The following is a 17,145-nucleotide window of genomic DNA, read 5'->3' on the forward strand; positions in this document are numbered from 1 at the left end:
TTTACTTCCATGAATGGGATATTATGCTGCGATGTTAGCGGGACATTTTTCTTTAATTACCATATGCATAAGAGTATTGTCCGTGTAGTCGGGTATCAGTTTACAATTTAATTATAGTTATTAATATTTTTATGACGCGCTGCTGCAATCGGTGGAATTATTATTGTTAAATTTTTCAGTTTATTCCGAAATAAATTGTCAAAAATGTCCCAAAAGGCTATTGTATCATTCGACCATGAAGCAAGGTGTAGTTTATTTTTAATATTAAAAGGAAAAATCCCTGTATCGAACCTCATTTCAACTTTTTTTGTGACTCTAACCTCACCGAAAATTAAACTTTTATTGATTGTAACTGGATCTCTCCCTCAGGCGTTTCAGAATCCCAACTTTCACACGCTCATCACTTGTCAAATCGTGCCCACTGCCGACCGTGATTGATCAATTTTCATTGTAAAACGCGTTGTATTCCTCTTGAAAACGGATAATTCATAGTCTTAATCCTCGGCACCGGCACGGGATCATGGACAATTAGCCAACGACGTGGAAGGTGCGAAAACCATGGAAGTGACAGTTTTTTTTTTCACTCGAAGTAAAAACCGTACTAGTGATATGGAGAAAGGAAGGGCGTAAAATAAATAAGCACAAAAACTGCACTCGAACGCTGTACGATCATTTCATGGCTCGGTGCAAACTGCATGCATTTCTCTCCCACAATCTGACGGACCATTTGCAGTGGACCAGCTCATCTAATCCCGGGGCCGGCAGGTTTTGTTTGCGGCCAAACCAAAAAGGGGACGTGAGTGAGTAGAGGGGGTATGGATTTCGTGTACCTGAGATCAGGGCATGCCATGGTCGCATCGGCATGGTCTAGGATGCTGGGAAGTGTTATTCTTTCCTGGTTTCGATGCGACGAGTTTTTAACCGTATCCTTGCAGTGGGTTTTTAAGAACCAAATACGCAAACAATCGCCCTGCTGGAGGAGGTGGCTAATTTTCGACGGGATAATAGATGAAATTCAAAGTACTTGTACCGATTGTCCCCGGTAAGTATCGGCTCGGGAATGGTGTGATTCTCGGCACCTTTTTAGGTGACAAAAGTAGGAGAGTGGAAAAGAAAAGCACTGATAAAGAATATGAGGTGCTGTGTGCGGTTTTTCATAGCCGGGGATCATGGCCAGGCGATCGGATGCCGCCACCTTTGTGTGTTACTTTGTGCTCGACGTGTTATTTTATCCCGTCAAGTACCAACGATGATCCTTTTGGGGCTCCTTGTGCGCTTGTGTACCGAAGGGAAAAACAAAACTGGAATCGGCTTTCCTTTTTTTTGCGTGTCGGTAATGTTATTACACTTGGTCGTGCGTGCGATGAGATTGAAGTATCGTCAAACCTCAAAGCATCCGAAGGGACCAAAATGTTTTCTTAGCAGTACACTTCTAGTCGGAAAGAGTGCACTGCAAAGCGTGTTTGCCGCTCTTTGAAAGGATAATTAGCCGCTAATGGGCTCGAGTACCGTTCTAGCTCTTTCTCACGGTTGCAAATAATCTCCCCAAACGTTGGTGTGTGAAGGTGTTATACACTTGCTGGTTGTTGAGTGTTTCTTTTTAGGGACGCAATTGGGGTGTTTTCTACAAAGACAGGGTTTTCAGTTGTTTCAGAGGTTTTCAATCTAAAAGATTAAATGATGCTCATAGTTTCTCTAGTATATTTATCTCTTGTTCCTAATACTTGCCGTTTATTCTAGAATGATGATTATTATGAATGATATGGAAAGCCTTGTTTTGATAAAGTTATTACAATTTATGTCCTAATATATATTCGGAGGGTTTAATTGAAAGAATATTACAAGGCAGACAAGTTTAAACATAAAGAATGTTTTTTCTAGTCGTTCACGTGTAGACACCTGACAATTTTAGGTTAGGCAAAGCGCTGGATATGTTGTGTCTGTGGTTGCACATCCCATGCCTCCGGTTTCTGCAGTTGTGAAAATTGGTTGGCCTTCGATGACGTTGGCTGAGAAGTTGCACACCAGATAGAAGTATAGTTCGTATCCCTCGGTCCATTGAATTAGAGCACATTCCACCTTTTTTGAACGATCGTTCACAACATTTGCCTCGTTTTCCGTGTTGGTACTGAACATAAAAAGAATAAAGGTCATGAGTTTTCATACGAACATAACTGTGTCTTCAAATTCAAAATACTTACGATGCCGAGTAACTGCTCAATGATGCACTCCCATCGAAAAGGGGGGAGAAATTGAGTCCATTGACAATTACAGCACCAATTTTCCCTGCAGTCGAATATCCTGCTATGTCAGATGTCGTGCCATGGTAACTTGCTACCAGCTGCCCAACGTTTGAATAACGTGCAGTATTTTGACAAGCATCTCTCACGATGACGCAAGAACGTGCATTGTGACCGGCCTGTTTGGCTAAATTCGGGTCCCACTGCAGCTTGAACATCCTATTGGCCGGATCATTTCCGAAGATTCCCGCGGAAAATATATTGCGGTAGCCATTATAAAGTCGCAAGATGGCAGCTCGGTCTGCTAGGAGAAGCTGTACTACTTCGGGACTTTTCCCATTGCAAGCCAATCCTCCAGTGATTGGAGGTGGGTTGCATCCGACATTCGTAAGCCCAGTAGCATTCAGAGCATAGGAGTCTGGATCAGGAGTAAGGCCTCCAAAGAGAAAACATGCTGTGAAAGAAATCGACGAACGAGATCAAATGATCAAAAATGAGCTCGCTTTCAAAAGACAACGTAGACGATCCAGACTTACAGAACACTAATTTATTTATCTTACTGTATGCTTCCCGGTGCTCTAAAGAACTGGTCTTTCGAAACACAATCAGCACTGGCGAGAATGACAATACTTCTATAACTACGTCTCGACACGTGTTCCTTTTAAACCATCTCAACGGTGCTTCTGCGTGGCGTGTCTAAACAACTGGTTTTTTAATGTGTACCTTGTAATCAAGGCCAATCCAAGGAGAAATCCAAGTAGTCCCACAGACTCAACAAACAACTGGTCGTACCGTGAATCGTATGCATGGAGCGTCGAAGTAGAACGATCAGGTTTGAATCAGAACATGGAGTAATTTTGTCAGTACCCGTTAAGATGCCAGTGAACTGTTGTGTTTTACACCAGATTTGTAGACCATCTAATCGAACCACGGATAAAATTGAGTTTACAAATGTTCATCGATAGATCGATAACTTTCCCACGATATGAGCCCAAAAGACTTGTTTATTTCGGAGAAGTTGATACTAGATGTAGGGCCAGCGCAATTTGAAATCCCTCGTGAGTTATTTTCAATTTCACTTGTAGGTTGTCTTTTTCCATTGGATTGATTTTTTAATGCCACACAAAAAAGGCTATTTAATAAATATGAAACGTGAGAAAGCTTCGATTAAGTTAGATACAGTGTGAAACATCGCTACCAATGTCAGCTCATCTTGTTTACAAAGCTGGCGACAAAGCCACGGGCTGCAGGACTACTGCTGTACTCGGTATCAAGCTCAGGTGAAACAATGTTCCACGAATGTGTATAAGAAGACAAAATCTGTATCTTTTGATGATCATTATGCAATCAACACCCATAACCCACTTAGGAAAAGTGTCTGCAACACCTCGCCTCGCCGTATGAGTATTGAACATATCTTACGAGGGATCACACCCAACCGCATCAGATTAAAGTTGTGGTAAATCTTCGAAAATATGTTAAAAAGTGAGTGTGTTAAAAAAATCAATCGTGTAAGTGCTGTGTAAGTGCATTGTTTTAAGTATAGAACAACATTGATAAAATATATATTAACACATTAAGTAATAAAAGAAAGTAATTTAAATTGATACAAATGATCACAAACATGTTATTAAACTCATAACATAAACCAAACATAACTCAACGTACAAAAAATAATATAAGCCAAGATATGGTAACAGAAATGTTGTAAAAGTAGCTTCAAAACTCTTTAAAAACGGAAGATGTACAAAAAGTAAATGTATCACCTGAAAAACAGATTGCATCAGAATTGAGAGAAAACAATGTACAATTGTACCAAAACTGCTAGCGATCCATGACATAAGTACATGGTATAAGCAGATAAATTAACCCTACGCATCCTGAACGTATCACGCGTGAGTCAGAAAATCATAAGTGCAGGTCAACCGTTGGCCCCTGCTGGCTTCGCGTTAACCAGCTATCATTTAATCATTTCCTCGAAAAGCACTTCACATGGTCCACACCGTTTGTTGCCAATTGAAAACAACTGCACCGACAAAGAGATCATTATCAGTCCGGTGCGGACGATAAGCACTCCATCATAATCGCCATCGAGGGCAACCCTTTTTCCGTTTCGGGCTCGGTCCCATCCGCCTCTCATGCTGGCCACCCACTGCCGCCCCACGGTGGGTGGTTTAATTTGCTTTTTATTAATATGGATATTTATTGTAATTTATCCTGCGAACCGTCACACCTGCAGGGCTGAGTTTGTGCGCCGGCGAGGAGAATTGGAGCCACCCCCAACGCTGGCTTCATCAACATTTCGTCGCTTATCAGTCGTGCGAGGAATATTAATTTCATTATTCACCTCACTGGTCGTGTGGCTGAGTGTGTGTGTTGGTATGTATTTGTCGCCGGCTGTGTGGTTTCTATCTCTCCTCGAGTGTTGCTGGCGGCGTGTTGATGTGATTTGTGGTTCCTAGATGGAATTGTCGGTATGATTTACGATATGTTTGAATTAGCATCGGATTTCTTGCGGGGAAAAATCGATCGACCGATCCCGGGGCCTTTTCCCTTCTCCCATGTTGTCCAGTCCGAGGTGAAATAAGGAAAACAAGCAGCTGTAGAAACGTTTGCTAAACTTCCGATCAGATCGGTACTTTATGAAATGTATCCGTGCCGCCCGTTCCCGTTTGACGAATGTCCTTTTCCATAAGCCAGGCTGTTTGCTGGGAGTCGAGATCGAGTGCAAAAAGTATCAGCTTGCAACCTCAGCCAATTATCGGTTTCGGCGATTCGATCATTTTTCGCTTGTAAAACGCCCATCTACGCCTTCTAAAACCCTAAAGGAAAATGTCGCCAACTGATCATTGCGACTCAGCCGGGGTCTGTTTTCCAAATGGAACTCGGTTCAGGCGTAACAGTTTCCGGCTACGCTCAATTGCACGTTGCGAAATTGATACTGTTGAGAGCAAAAGGCGGGAGGCGTTGCAGTGCAATTTGCCTATTTCTTAGCAAAAGAGAGGCAACCTTCACGTGCTTTAGCAAGGATTCAGATGCTGTAGAGGAAGTGGAAAGTAGAGGAAAGGGCGAAGATAGCAATGCCTTTCAGCTTTTTCCGCCAAGCTAATCAAAATCCAGTAATCCAGGAAAGAAACAGCGTGGCATCATTAAATTCAGTTTAAATCGAACACATATTAATCTTCCATTGCCTATGCCGTCTTGAGACACACCTCAGGAAAATAAGACACCGAAGAAAACTACGGCCAAGAAAAACGGAAGCGATCATTCCAATCGAACACCGCCCATTCAGAGTGTTCCGTTTATCGCTCGACTGGAACAACGCTTGCACCGACAAGGCGGAAATGCGAACCACCGGTTTATTAATCCGGACGGTTTCGGGGTGGAAATTAATCAAGCGTAATCAACGCGGCTTGACCGTGCGTTTTCGGCAGGATACGGACTCGACGAGGCGCCCTCCCGCTGACATTTGGTTGACAATATTTTCCGGCTCTTCGGGGTCGGATTTGTGCTCGGTTTCTTTTGTGCCGTCCTTTAGGTGCTCTTGGGTGATGATTGTTGTTTGAGCTGGTTTGTTTGTCTGTTGTGTTTAATCTTTACTGTGCCGCATTTCTTTAGCCCTTGAGGAGCTATACTTGGGACGTGATTTCCTTCTTGTTCGGGAGTGTTGAAAGGAAAATTTGTTGAAGATTAAAAACCGCTTGAAATGGGCGATGAAAAATTGATTCACTTTTTAAATTTGTTTGTGATATACTTTTAAAGAAATACTTTGGCATGTCTTACATTTATAGTAATGCTTATAAGTGAGAAAACATGAAATATTTTTACATTCAATATTAAAGCAATGAGCTTCTCTTTGCACATTCTATTTTTCTAGATGTGGATTAATTTTGTCCCGTTACTTTTCCACCACAAATATTTCCATCTGTTCGTGTGTTGTATGTATCAATAGAACCGCTCACACCAGGGATCATTTTTAATATTAAATTTTAATAAAAGCCCTAAGAGAGTACGATGTATTTTACCAACCGATTAAATGCCCCGCAGCTCACAAATGGTTTCGCACTTCTTGAGCTCGTTTCAGAAACACTTCTCTACGTCGATTTTGTTACAATTAAACTCGGTTTAGATTGAAACGGAACCCGCGGCCCCTGTTCGGTTCGAGGGCATCGACGGGAGGCGGGCCAAGGTAAGTTTTCTTCCACACACCAACGTCGAGCTAACTGGCGGGCCTGCCGAACAATCTCTCGCTCTCGAAACCCGGCCACCCGGCAGGAGGTCTCGTCTTCGGAGGGATTTTTGGGGATGAAGAAAAGGACTCTCCGAATGACGCTCAATCCTTTGCAGATCCTTCCGTTTGCCTGCTAGTCCTCTTGGCTGGCTTATCCACCACACGCTTCTGCCTTCGGTTGCTGAAGTGCTAATACGAGAAATGTGGGTAAACATTGCATTAGAAACTAAACATAGCCTCCGGGCCAGAATGATGATGATGATGATGATGATGTTGAATGCAGTATGTTTTGGGTCGAAAGAGTGGGAAAATATAATTACCGTCTTTTGGGTTCCGACATAAGGCGACACAAACACAACGCGAAAGTGGGTCGCATTGAAAGGGCGTCGAAGGTTTCGGTAATTAGGTGGGATTTTTCCAGATTTTGACTACATTCTACACGTGAAATCGATGGTATTGGTTTCTTGGGCGTTTAATTTGAAGTTTGGTGCTGTGACAGTTTTTGACAAAAAGGGGTTAAACGGGTTTATTTGTTCAAAACGTTTAATTGCCTATTAGACGAGAATTTTGCCGATTTGGCATCCATTCTAACAGTTTCTAATGAGGTTGGGTGTTCAATATCGTGTTGTCACAATATTCGAACTAGTTTTGTTCTGGAATATAGTTTGGTTAATTAGTTAAAGTTGAACACAGTCGAATGGAGTTGAATGTGAAGTCATATTTTACAAACTTTTTATTTTGATAACATATTTATCGTATTCATTTAGATGTTCTACTGTATATTTTTATTGCACAAGATTTTAATATTTTTTCGATAAGGGGTTATTTATTTGTAAGTTTTAGGTGAGAATCAACTATTTTTCAAGTGAGCCAATTGTTGCCGTACGAAAACGAGACACTAAAGCATTTGCCATCTGTCTAAACCGTTAGGACAAAAGAAACTCGCTCGAAAAGATCGTCATAATCCAGTAAAAGTGGCTCTCCGCTGCTGTGTTTTATTTCTTTCACAGTCTTCCAATTTCCATCATCAGTCACTGTTGTCTACCCCGTTTCAGCCGTTTCGGTGAAGTGGTGGAAAAATCCGCCAAACAAATGCGACTCGTACACAAACAAATCATCGTAATAGTTATAAAAATCATAATAATAACGACCTAGTGAAGCCGCCGATCCACTGCGATGCAAAAGGAGGATCTCCGCAGGGTGGCCCTTAAAGCGAGCTGGTCTCCCGTTAATCCTTACAGCAGGACCAGCCGAGTTTTTTTCTGCAGGGGGTCGGGGATGAGTAGCGGCACTTGGCCCCGGCGGGAGACAACGTCAGGGAAAAATCTTCTCGATCTCGGCTAGTTGGAAAGCGGAGCAAAATCTAACTCAATCCCGTCCGGGAAGGTTGCGTCGCGAATTGCGAATTGAATAAATGGAAACAAAATTAAATAGCTAAGTGGCCACTCGTGAAGTAATAACCCTTACGAAGTGGAGTTCCAGCCACGGCCGTGCACGGCATTGTGCTGAGACGAGGAGGGATTTGTGTGTTGTGGACACCGGGAATGGATTTTTATTTCCTTGCTCCCTTCACATGGCGGTTGATCGCTCTTGTTGTCGTCTGGAACTGGCTGACGATGATGATGATGATGATGCATTGTGTTGGCACACGAAACAATTGGAACCAACATCGTCGTTTAGGTCGAGCAGAAGTCATCGTTGTTTTTCACGGTATTAGTGGCATTATCCTTGAGTGCCTTTACTAGTCTAATCTCAACTAATAGTGCAGATATTACTTAGTGTATGGCATGCACCACTAAGATCACAAAAAAAAACTAATTGTCTTTTATATTTGTACAGTTGGTTCCATTTTATTTGTTTGTAAATAAATCAGTCTTTGAAGAAGCCATCTCACTTCTACTTTTGTAGCCGTGAAGCTTGTTGCAAATGTACTTTAACAAAACTTTAGAGTACACTGTTTCTGTGTTGATGTTGAAACTCTCCGATTTAATCCGTTTCGTCAAATTTTGGTACCATCACTGACATTGACTGACACGTGGCATGATATTTGGTGTTAAAAACATGTATTATTTTTTTTTCTAATTTGCAAGAATCGACAACTTTTAGTCTGCTTAGTTGAGTGAGGCGCTCTGAAACCCTAGAACAAGCGCATAAGAATGAATTTAAACAACGTCTCTGAAGATCTTTATTCGAGCAAACACTTACCTTCAGCTATGCTCGTTCCAACCAGGATCACAAACCGCTCTGCCGGAAGGGAACCGAGCAGGTTCATAGTCGTCCATTTTGTCTCTTGCCAGGCCTGATGGTTGTCCATGGCCAGAAGAAAGTCCCAGTGCGAAAGCAGGCTACAAACTGTCAGCACAAGTACGGCAAACGAACGCATTGTCGTAGAGTACACAGGTCTGCCACAGCGGGACAGTGCCACGATGTTGACCACGGAAAAGGAGACACCCAACTGGGAGACCCGATCAGTATGAGTCGAGACTGATTAGCAAGTTTTTTCGGGCCAAATGTACACTCTCCATGTGCTCGCTATGATTTCGCTGGATTCTTTTGCATTGAACATTCTTGGCGCTTTTTTATACTTATTTCTCGAACTGATGCTGATAAGAAGAGGGCTAACATTGGTCACCGGAGATAGACACTTCAGCTTCCGAGCGAAAGACGTCAGCGTACACAAATCATTTACAATTTTGATAGTTATTTGCGTGGATGGGGTGGATGCTGGCGAATGGAATTGATAGACCTCACCATATATTTTTCGTCAATTCCAACAAAAAAAAACGAGAGCACAATTGCATTTGCAAAATAATGCGTTTTGAGTAAAACAAGTGAATGGCATGGTATATTTGCATCAGAGTGAATCAGTAGAACCTTTCACGTTGCACTGTGCTAGAGGTTATTGACATATTTAAACCTGGAGTTGATAACCAAAATCGTTGTGTTTTCAGGAGCAAAGTATAGCAACAATTGTTGTAAATAGGTAGTTTACCTATCGGTGTTGTGATGCGGTTTATTTTTGTTTACATGCAATATCAGGCCGTGGTCTGAATCCTTACTTTCAAGAGCACTGTGATGATCCGTGTGGTGATGACTTAAAAAGTGAAAGGTGTAGAAATGAGAGACAATGTGATAGGAAGATGTTTTTCGAGAACATTTTATTTGTAATTGCTGATAACAATGGTTGATTAATCTGGGTGCTTCAGTTTGACCGATGTCTGTTTGTGAAGAGCGTGTCGGTTAAAAAATTACGTAACATCCTTGAAAAATGAAGAACTCAGCAAACAATATTATCGCTTTAAAGAAAAGGATGGATAATACTTAGTTTATTAACATATTGTATTTTTTTAAAGAAAATAAAGTATTAAAACAGAAGACCAACTGTTTTCAACCTAAATTGGCATTCTAGCCTAAGCTAGGTGTCGCTAGCAGCATCGTGACACATTTCACAGGACGATGTGAAATATTTCAAGAAACAATTATATTTTTCGATATTCGAAATACGTTAAACAAATGAGATTTATCTTTTGATAAAGAAAACAAATGAACTTCTCGCCCACTGGTATTAAAAATTTCTTAATTGATGTACGTTTATTCCATGAACAACAAAATAGTCTTTTGATATATATTGTAGGTTATGTTATTTAAACTGAGAAGCCTGGTTTGTGTTTGGTTTTGTAACATGGTTTGGTAAACCATAGTTTTACTTCTTTCTTTCTTGTTTAAACACAGCAAAACGGTTGTAGCTCATGCTGCGTACAACATCAACAATCATATTGACAGAAGATCAACCTGTGGAACATCCGGCACCAAAATTTGATCCTCCAAACGAAGCGTATGCGCAATGAGCCATTCCATGGCAAACCGTCACAATCGAGGCGCTTGCGTTGCTAACCACACATTTTGCTTTGTTACACTGCAACCGATTCCATCGTTTGGTATACAATCGATATGAAATTAACGCGACAAAAATTCCGGGGGACCTCGACTGATGGTACGGAGCATCATCAAAGCGGTGAACCTTGAATTATTTTTAACTCAATCGCTCCGTTGTTGGCGCGGGGATAAGCACCAAGCACGTTGCTCTTGGTCCGGGAAGGGAAAGTACTCGATGTTCTCCAGCGGCTGTAGTTTGCTGTTGGTTTTAACTTATCGTAGCACTTTGCTCTCGGCATGGGATCAAACAAAGAACAACATACCGTAGGCGTTTCGTTTATTTTGAACTGTTTGCATTTCTGTTTTTCAATATAATGCTTCGATCTAATACCTCCCATGGAAATTTTATTTTTCATTACTTTATTTTGACCTGGGACCTAAGAGTATTTTATTTCAAGAACCGTTAAACATATAAGCCATGTAATTTAATGATTTTGTCTTGCATTTCCTTCATTCTTTCTGCACATTGTTTGCCGGACGATCGCTCTGTATCGTATATCAAAGAGCTTGGCGAACAACGGTGCACCACATTTGTTGATGTTTTGCTGAAAGCAAATTGCTAGGCTGTGAAATAAACTTTAGAGAAAACCGATAAGTGTAGTGCACTGCTTCTGGTCCAGTCATGTTTTCCCAGACTCACCTACAATCGTTCTCTGTCAGTGTTGCAATTGTTTTGTGACGCAACTGGTTCCAATCGGTCGTGGAACAGTTTTGCAGCAGCTCTTGCAGATTTCCGGCGCAATATGAATAGTTGGACTGACCCAAGGGCACAACGTTAGCCCCATCGGCTTCGCATATGAACGCAAACTCTTGCTCGAGAAGGATTAGCGTCTTGGCCATATTGATGTCTTGGGGTTCGAAGCAACGTTCCAGCTGACGAGCAAACGGAACGTAGCACTTTTTGATTTCCTCAAACTGCTCACAGTTGCTGGGATTATAAAAGGAACGAGTGAAATAAAAGAGTTTGCTAGCCTCATAAAGATGATGCAAAAAATGTGACCTACTAGTTAATAAACTCTTTCCGATTTTCCTCCGTCAGCCCGTCGAGGCCGTTGGTAAAGTTTTGTGGATCGTGATGGCGGTTAACGCAGTTCTGCAGAGCCACGTTGGCCGCCACCATTCGTTCCGCTTCGCCCGTGTCGTTCGTCTTCTCCAGGCAAAGCAGCTCGAAAACGTCATCAAACTGAAACATAAGCTCGACGTATTGCTGGAATGTCGTTGCTCCTTTGGCCGGCGCTGCAAGGACGGTGTGGCGGTGAATAACAAAGATTTTGAAAATAATGATTCCACAAATGTTCACAAAAAGCTCTTACAAATCGTTGACACTAGGAATGCCAAAACTATCGCTCGATACATGATAGGGAAAGAACCGCAGACACTTTCACTCGATTTCGCGATGAAGCAACGATCGATACTGCAACGCTGAAGCAATCTAATGCACATGCAAGTTGCACTCTCTGCACTCGCTTCGGTTGCGACCAATTAGTTCGATAAATTGACCAATTGAACGATTGCCGATCACAACGAGCTGACATCGTGTGTTCAAGAACCGTGTCTACATTGTTAGGGGATAATCGAATAGTTGAAAATCTGTAGCAGTGGGTTTTATTCTGAATTCTTAAATAACAAGTGACAAATAAGGAATTTCGTCTTATTCTAAAAGCGTGAATTTTATTCTAGGAACATCAAGGAAAAATGTTGATTTGAATTACTTTATACCTAATCTCAGGTGTTCATTTGAAAAATTGTATTATAAAACAAACATATCTTCTCCTATTTTCATTTGATTTTGCCTAATTAGGCTAAGCTCTTTTTTCGTTAAATGTTTGTTCGTTTTCGAGTTTGAATGTTGTGTTTGAATCTGTTAGAGTCGCATTTTTTTAAATTACCAAATTGATAAAATATAGGCTACAAATATATCAGTTATGGTGAATATACCCAAGCAATTGATTGTATTATAAAGATTGGACGAAGACTCCCATTAAGACACCTATCTGAATGGCAACGATGTAGAGAATATTATATTATAATCTAGAAAAACATGCAATACATTGTCGTATCCGTTAAATATATATTCATTTTGGCATAAATGAAAAGCAATTAACAGGGAAGGCATATGACAATCACCTTCCGATGCGAGTACAAGCAACCAGCAAAACATCGACACCGTTTGGATTTTTAAAATAACGAGAGAATAGAACCGACAGCGTCCGGGGGTTTCCTGCATTGCGGAAAACCAGGGTGGATAAACATTACTTTAGAAAGTCGCGCCGCAAGCAGTGCGCCGGCGCAATGGCGACCTCATAATTCAAATAAACCATGAAATAACCTCCTTGCGCGTCCATCCACGTTTCCGTCATCCCACGTACGGCTCCCGAATGATCTCAAACCGGTGCGGTGTGCAAGTGAGCGAAACGAGCGCATCCCGAGATGGGCCGAAGACTTCCGCCGCCAAATTTTCGTTTTGCCCATTCGCGGTTGGTTAGGCTGGCGGGTTATTTTGCTTTATGTTCCCGTCCCTAGGAGCAGTTAGGTAATTCCTTCGGGATTCACTTTCACTTCTACCGTGGGGTTTCTTTTTTTCCACTCGTTTTCCCGCACTGGAGGAAAACCCATCCTAGCTGGGCCGGTGATGCTCGGTCCGAAATTGGAGCAAATCGAAACGGCTTCCTTGGCGTCCGGTTCGCTTAGCGGACTTCGCTAAAAATACACAAAAATCAACTCCGGGTGCGAACATCGCGTTGCGATCTCGCAGCCCTGTCTGTTCGCCATGAACTGGCCTGAGCGGGGAGGTTTTGGGAGGCATTCCTCTAAGAAACGCAGAGATGGTGGAATAAACGGCAGTGGAAATGGAGCAGGGTGCCGGGTTATGAATTCCCAAGTCCGAACCGCTGCATCGAACCACGATCCAAACGAGCGACAAATTAGGCAACGAAAATGGTGCATAACTACCTGTGAGATGGTTTTCTCAGGAATGACAATTTTTCATTTGATCGAGAGATTAAGCAACGCGCTCAAGTTAGTTGTATCATCAGGGATACTATGAAATACTGCTGCATCTGAAATACTCCCCCTGACCTGAAAACAATTTATACAAAGGCATATGTACAATTGGTCGATGGTGGATTTATTTTATACAGTAATTGTTTTGATTGAATGCTGACTTTCTGTTACTGTTCCTCGAATGGTCGGATCAATTGAAGAGCGGTTACGTTTTTATTGAGCATGAAGAAGTTTAGCAGTTGGTTGTTTTTTCACTGTTTTTACAGATGTATCAATTTACACTTGACCTGTGATATGTTTAGCATTATGCTGTGCATTATTATTTACGCTGTTTTACTATAAAATATATATTTTTAAATAGTTCTTATCCACTTTGATCAATTGTCAACCTTATTTAATTGCCACTATTTACGTAATTGAAAACAAACTGTTACTTATACCTAATGCTTTGAAATATAAACGGTATCATTGATGAATATAATCAACGATCGACAAATTAATCTTATTTAATAGTGATTTGAATTGTCACTCCGATGGTTGCTTTTACATCAATAACAATAAATCGTTGTTAACGGAAATGATGCCGTCGACAAAAAATTGCAGTCGTACCGTGTTTACTACAGTTTTATTGACACTGTCGGTCGCTTTACGTTTAACCAACAGGAGCGAAAATACCACCGAAGACGCCACGCAGCACGATAAAGAAGCAAGTGGTCGATGGTGATAAACATCCACAAGCCGAAGACGACTGCGGGACATCGATGAGGTGACTAAATTAACCAACTCGTCGACTTCGACTTCAGCGTACGAAATTCATTCAGTAAACCCCGCGCGTAATCTGACCTGAAGCGAGCAATTTTAATTGACAGTCTTAATTGTCACCAAGGCACGCGTCGAGGTGAAAGAAAAAAACAAACTAAAGAGCATTCTGAGTCGCAACCAGCAAGCAGTAGGGCTGAAGATCATTGTCTTAGATCGGTCGGCAAAGGGCCCTCGAGGACCAACGGGCGAAGATTGCCGGTGATAAAATGCGACCATTGCAGATGGAGGAGACGTGGGGACGTGGTGTTGGACACGGTCTTGATTTATCGCCAACATCAACGCGGCTGTCATGTGCAGTCAAGATCGCCGGGCAGCTTGGGACCGTGGGGACACATACACACACACACGCGCAAGATAAGTACGCTAATTAACATGTGTTTATTTATTATCCTTCCACTGCAGGGCGCCATCCCGCGCAACCCATGCCGACCGATTGTGGACCCAACGACGAAGATTTAGTGCAATTTGACAGAGTCGGAGCGTTTCTGGCAGCGGTTGCTGACGGGGTATATAATTTAACGTCGGTGGCCACCGTCCCGGCACAGGCCGCCGGTCATTTCGGATCGGATCCGATCGTCATCCTAATCACTAGGATCTCGAGAGCATTGCAAGTGTTTTCAGCGCCTTGCCCATCTTTTCGGGTGGATTGCATTCGGAGGATAAGACCAGAAGGTTTGGTGCCACGGTGCTCACACCTTCCGAAGAAGTCGTGTCTGGTCGCTAATGGTAACGAAGGGAAGCGATCTACTATCGCACGTGGGAACAATTTCGTGCTACATTGTAGATACCGCTTGCCACTTTGCAGCATGTCAAAGGAATAATTTGAAGAAGGATGAACCGCAGCAGGGGATCTTATTTCGCAAGTGCTGTCTTCATGATTAAGAAATGTCATGGTACATTATAGGAAGAGTAATTGTTTTGTGTGTATAATATGATACTTACAGCTTCATTAGCGAGATTGGTTTGAAGGATATGAGTACAGCTTAAATAATTTAAACGTTAGGACCACTTGTCAATCAGAAAAGCATAAATTAAATATGACATAGATGATTTCCTAAGATTAATTTTCATATTTAACAAGTTGACTGCTAAGCGTTTTTAGCACACTTTCTTAGCGCAATCTTTTATAAAGAATTAAACTTGTTTATAACATTAAATCGACGGTTTTCGAAGGTCAAGCAAAGACTAAGCTTCCCTAAGAACTTTTAAGAACTAATTGCTGCTGTCACCACTTTTGGGTGACGTGGCAGTCAACGTGTTAAATTTGTAGAATTAAAACCTTTCAAAGATCAGTTCTTTTTATTTTTGAGGAATATACTATGGTAATTTTTCTGGAACAAGCTACGCCTCAAAATAATAAATAGGTTTACGCAATTCCAATACCTCAAAGTTTGAGAATGAGTTTATTCGAAAGTATATATATTTACATGTTTACCTTTGATCTTGCTGATCTGCAGATCTTACTTGACTACATTTTATCTTTAAAAAATGGCCGAATAGTGCTGTCGTCGTTTTTGCGCTAAAAACTGAAATTCCAGCCCCTAGCGACATCGTGCCCGGATGTAGTCATTCAGCTATTTCCGCTCGCGCCTTACCGACTCGTCACACCCGCCCATTCCGCCCCATTGCCCTCGGGACCGCTCCGGTTTGGGCATAGAATGAACCTGCGACGCCTGGAGTCGGTCGCCCGCACCTTCGACTCCCATGTCTCGGAGCCGGTGGAAATTCCGAAGCATATGCGATCATAATATTCAAGATCGTTGGTTCGCGTGTGGTTCTAATTTTAGCAACATAACGGAAGAGCTACCAGGCCGAACGCGTGCCAGAGGAGCGGGTCGAGCCGCACGATGCTGGCGTGTTTTTGCAGCCAAAAAACTCGCAACACACACTCCAAAACCCCGGATCGGAACGCCGGAGGAACGCATACAAACGCGGCGCGATCATGGACAGGGGCGGCTGACGTAAGATTCGGTGCGTGTGGTTTGTTTTCATTTAAGATGTTCTATTTTTTGCCGTTTTGTTCTGCATTTTGTGAAACATAATTTCAACGACCACGACTTTCTTTCTTTTTGAGCACCTCTCGTTCGCGCCACAACAAACTTGCCCTGTTTTTCCAGCCTTTTTCTGATAGTTGGGCCCACTTTTCTCTCGTTCGTCAATGTGTTTGCCTAGCCGCAACCATGCTGTGTTTTCACATTTTTCAACTCCTGATCTGGGCTTCTTCGTTTCTGGAACCACCGAAAGATTCACTTTCCATTTCATCCTACCGTGAATGAAGATCACTGTCCGTGATAAATTGTACTACTTTTCCGAGGAAACAGAATTCCATTTTTCAAACGCCGGTCGGCATTAATTGGGCGGTTTAGAAAGGTTTCGGGGAGCACGGGGATTGGTTTTTAAGAAATAAATAAAAAGGGATATATTTTGTTTATAGGAATATTTTCTTGGATAACAGCACTCAAATGGTAACAGAAAAGGTTTTCTTTGGCATTGAATTTCGATCTTTTAAGATGCGTACTTTATTATCCACAAATTGAGAATTTCAAAATAAATAAAATTCAAGAAACTCAACCACATTTCTAGACCCTTCAAAATGTATCAAACATCCCGTTGTTGGTTTATTCTACACATAAACGATCGTCCGTGCACCAGTTCAGCCTGAGTAATGAAGATTTAACGTGCTTATAAAAATTCCTTCTATCAGCAGCGCCCCCGCAAACCTCCTCGTCCCATTCGGCAAGGTGTGGAGAGTTATGAGGAAAATTCCTGAGGTATATAAACGGTTTCCCACCGATCAGCAAGTGCCGGTGTCGGGCCAAATAAGTCTCGCGCGCATTGAGCTGCGTGGAAGCAAAGGAGGAACACCACCTTTTCCCGTTGTACTTTTTTCATCATCTTTTGCACGCCGTGCTT

The 17,145-nt window shown here is 42.1% G+C and overlaps 1 protein-coding gene across 1 annotated transcript; it reads right to left on the minus strand.

The window, feature by feature from the left end:
* Positions 1-10,832: 10,832 nt before the first annotated feature.
* LOC131294165 (uncharacterized) lies at positions 10,833-11,763 on the minus strand. The gene is made up of 4 exons (XM_058322210.1): positions 11,721-11,763; positions 11,412-11,643; positions 11,048-11,335; positions 10,833-10,983 (listed from the first exon to the last, which is right to left on the minus strand). The coding sequence occupies exons 1-4, from the start codon at positions 11,761-11,763 to the stop codon at positions 10,833-10,835; spliced, it is 714 nt and encodes a 237-aa protein (XP_058178193.1).
* Between the last annotated feature and the right edge of the window lie 5,382 nt (positions 11,764-17,145).

Source organism: Anopheles ziemanni, chromosome 2, assembly GCF_943734765.1.
Source record: "Anopheles ziemanni chromosome 2, idAnoZiCoDA_A2_x.2, whole genome shotgun sequence".
Classification (NCBI taxonomy): domain Eukaryota; kingdom Metazoa; phylum Arthropoda; class Insecta; order Diptera; family Culicidae; genus Anopheles; species Anopheles ziemanni.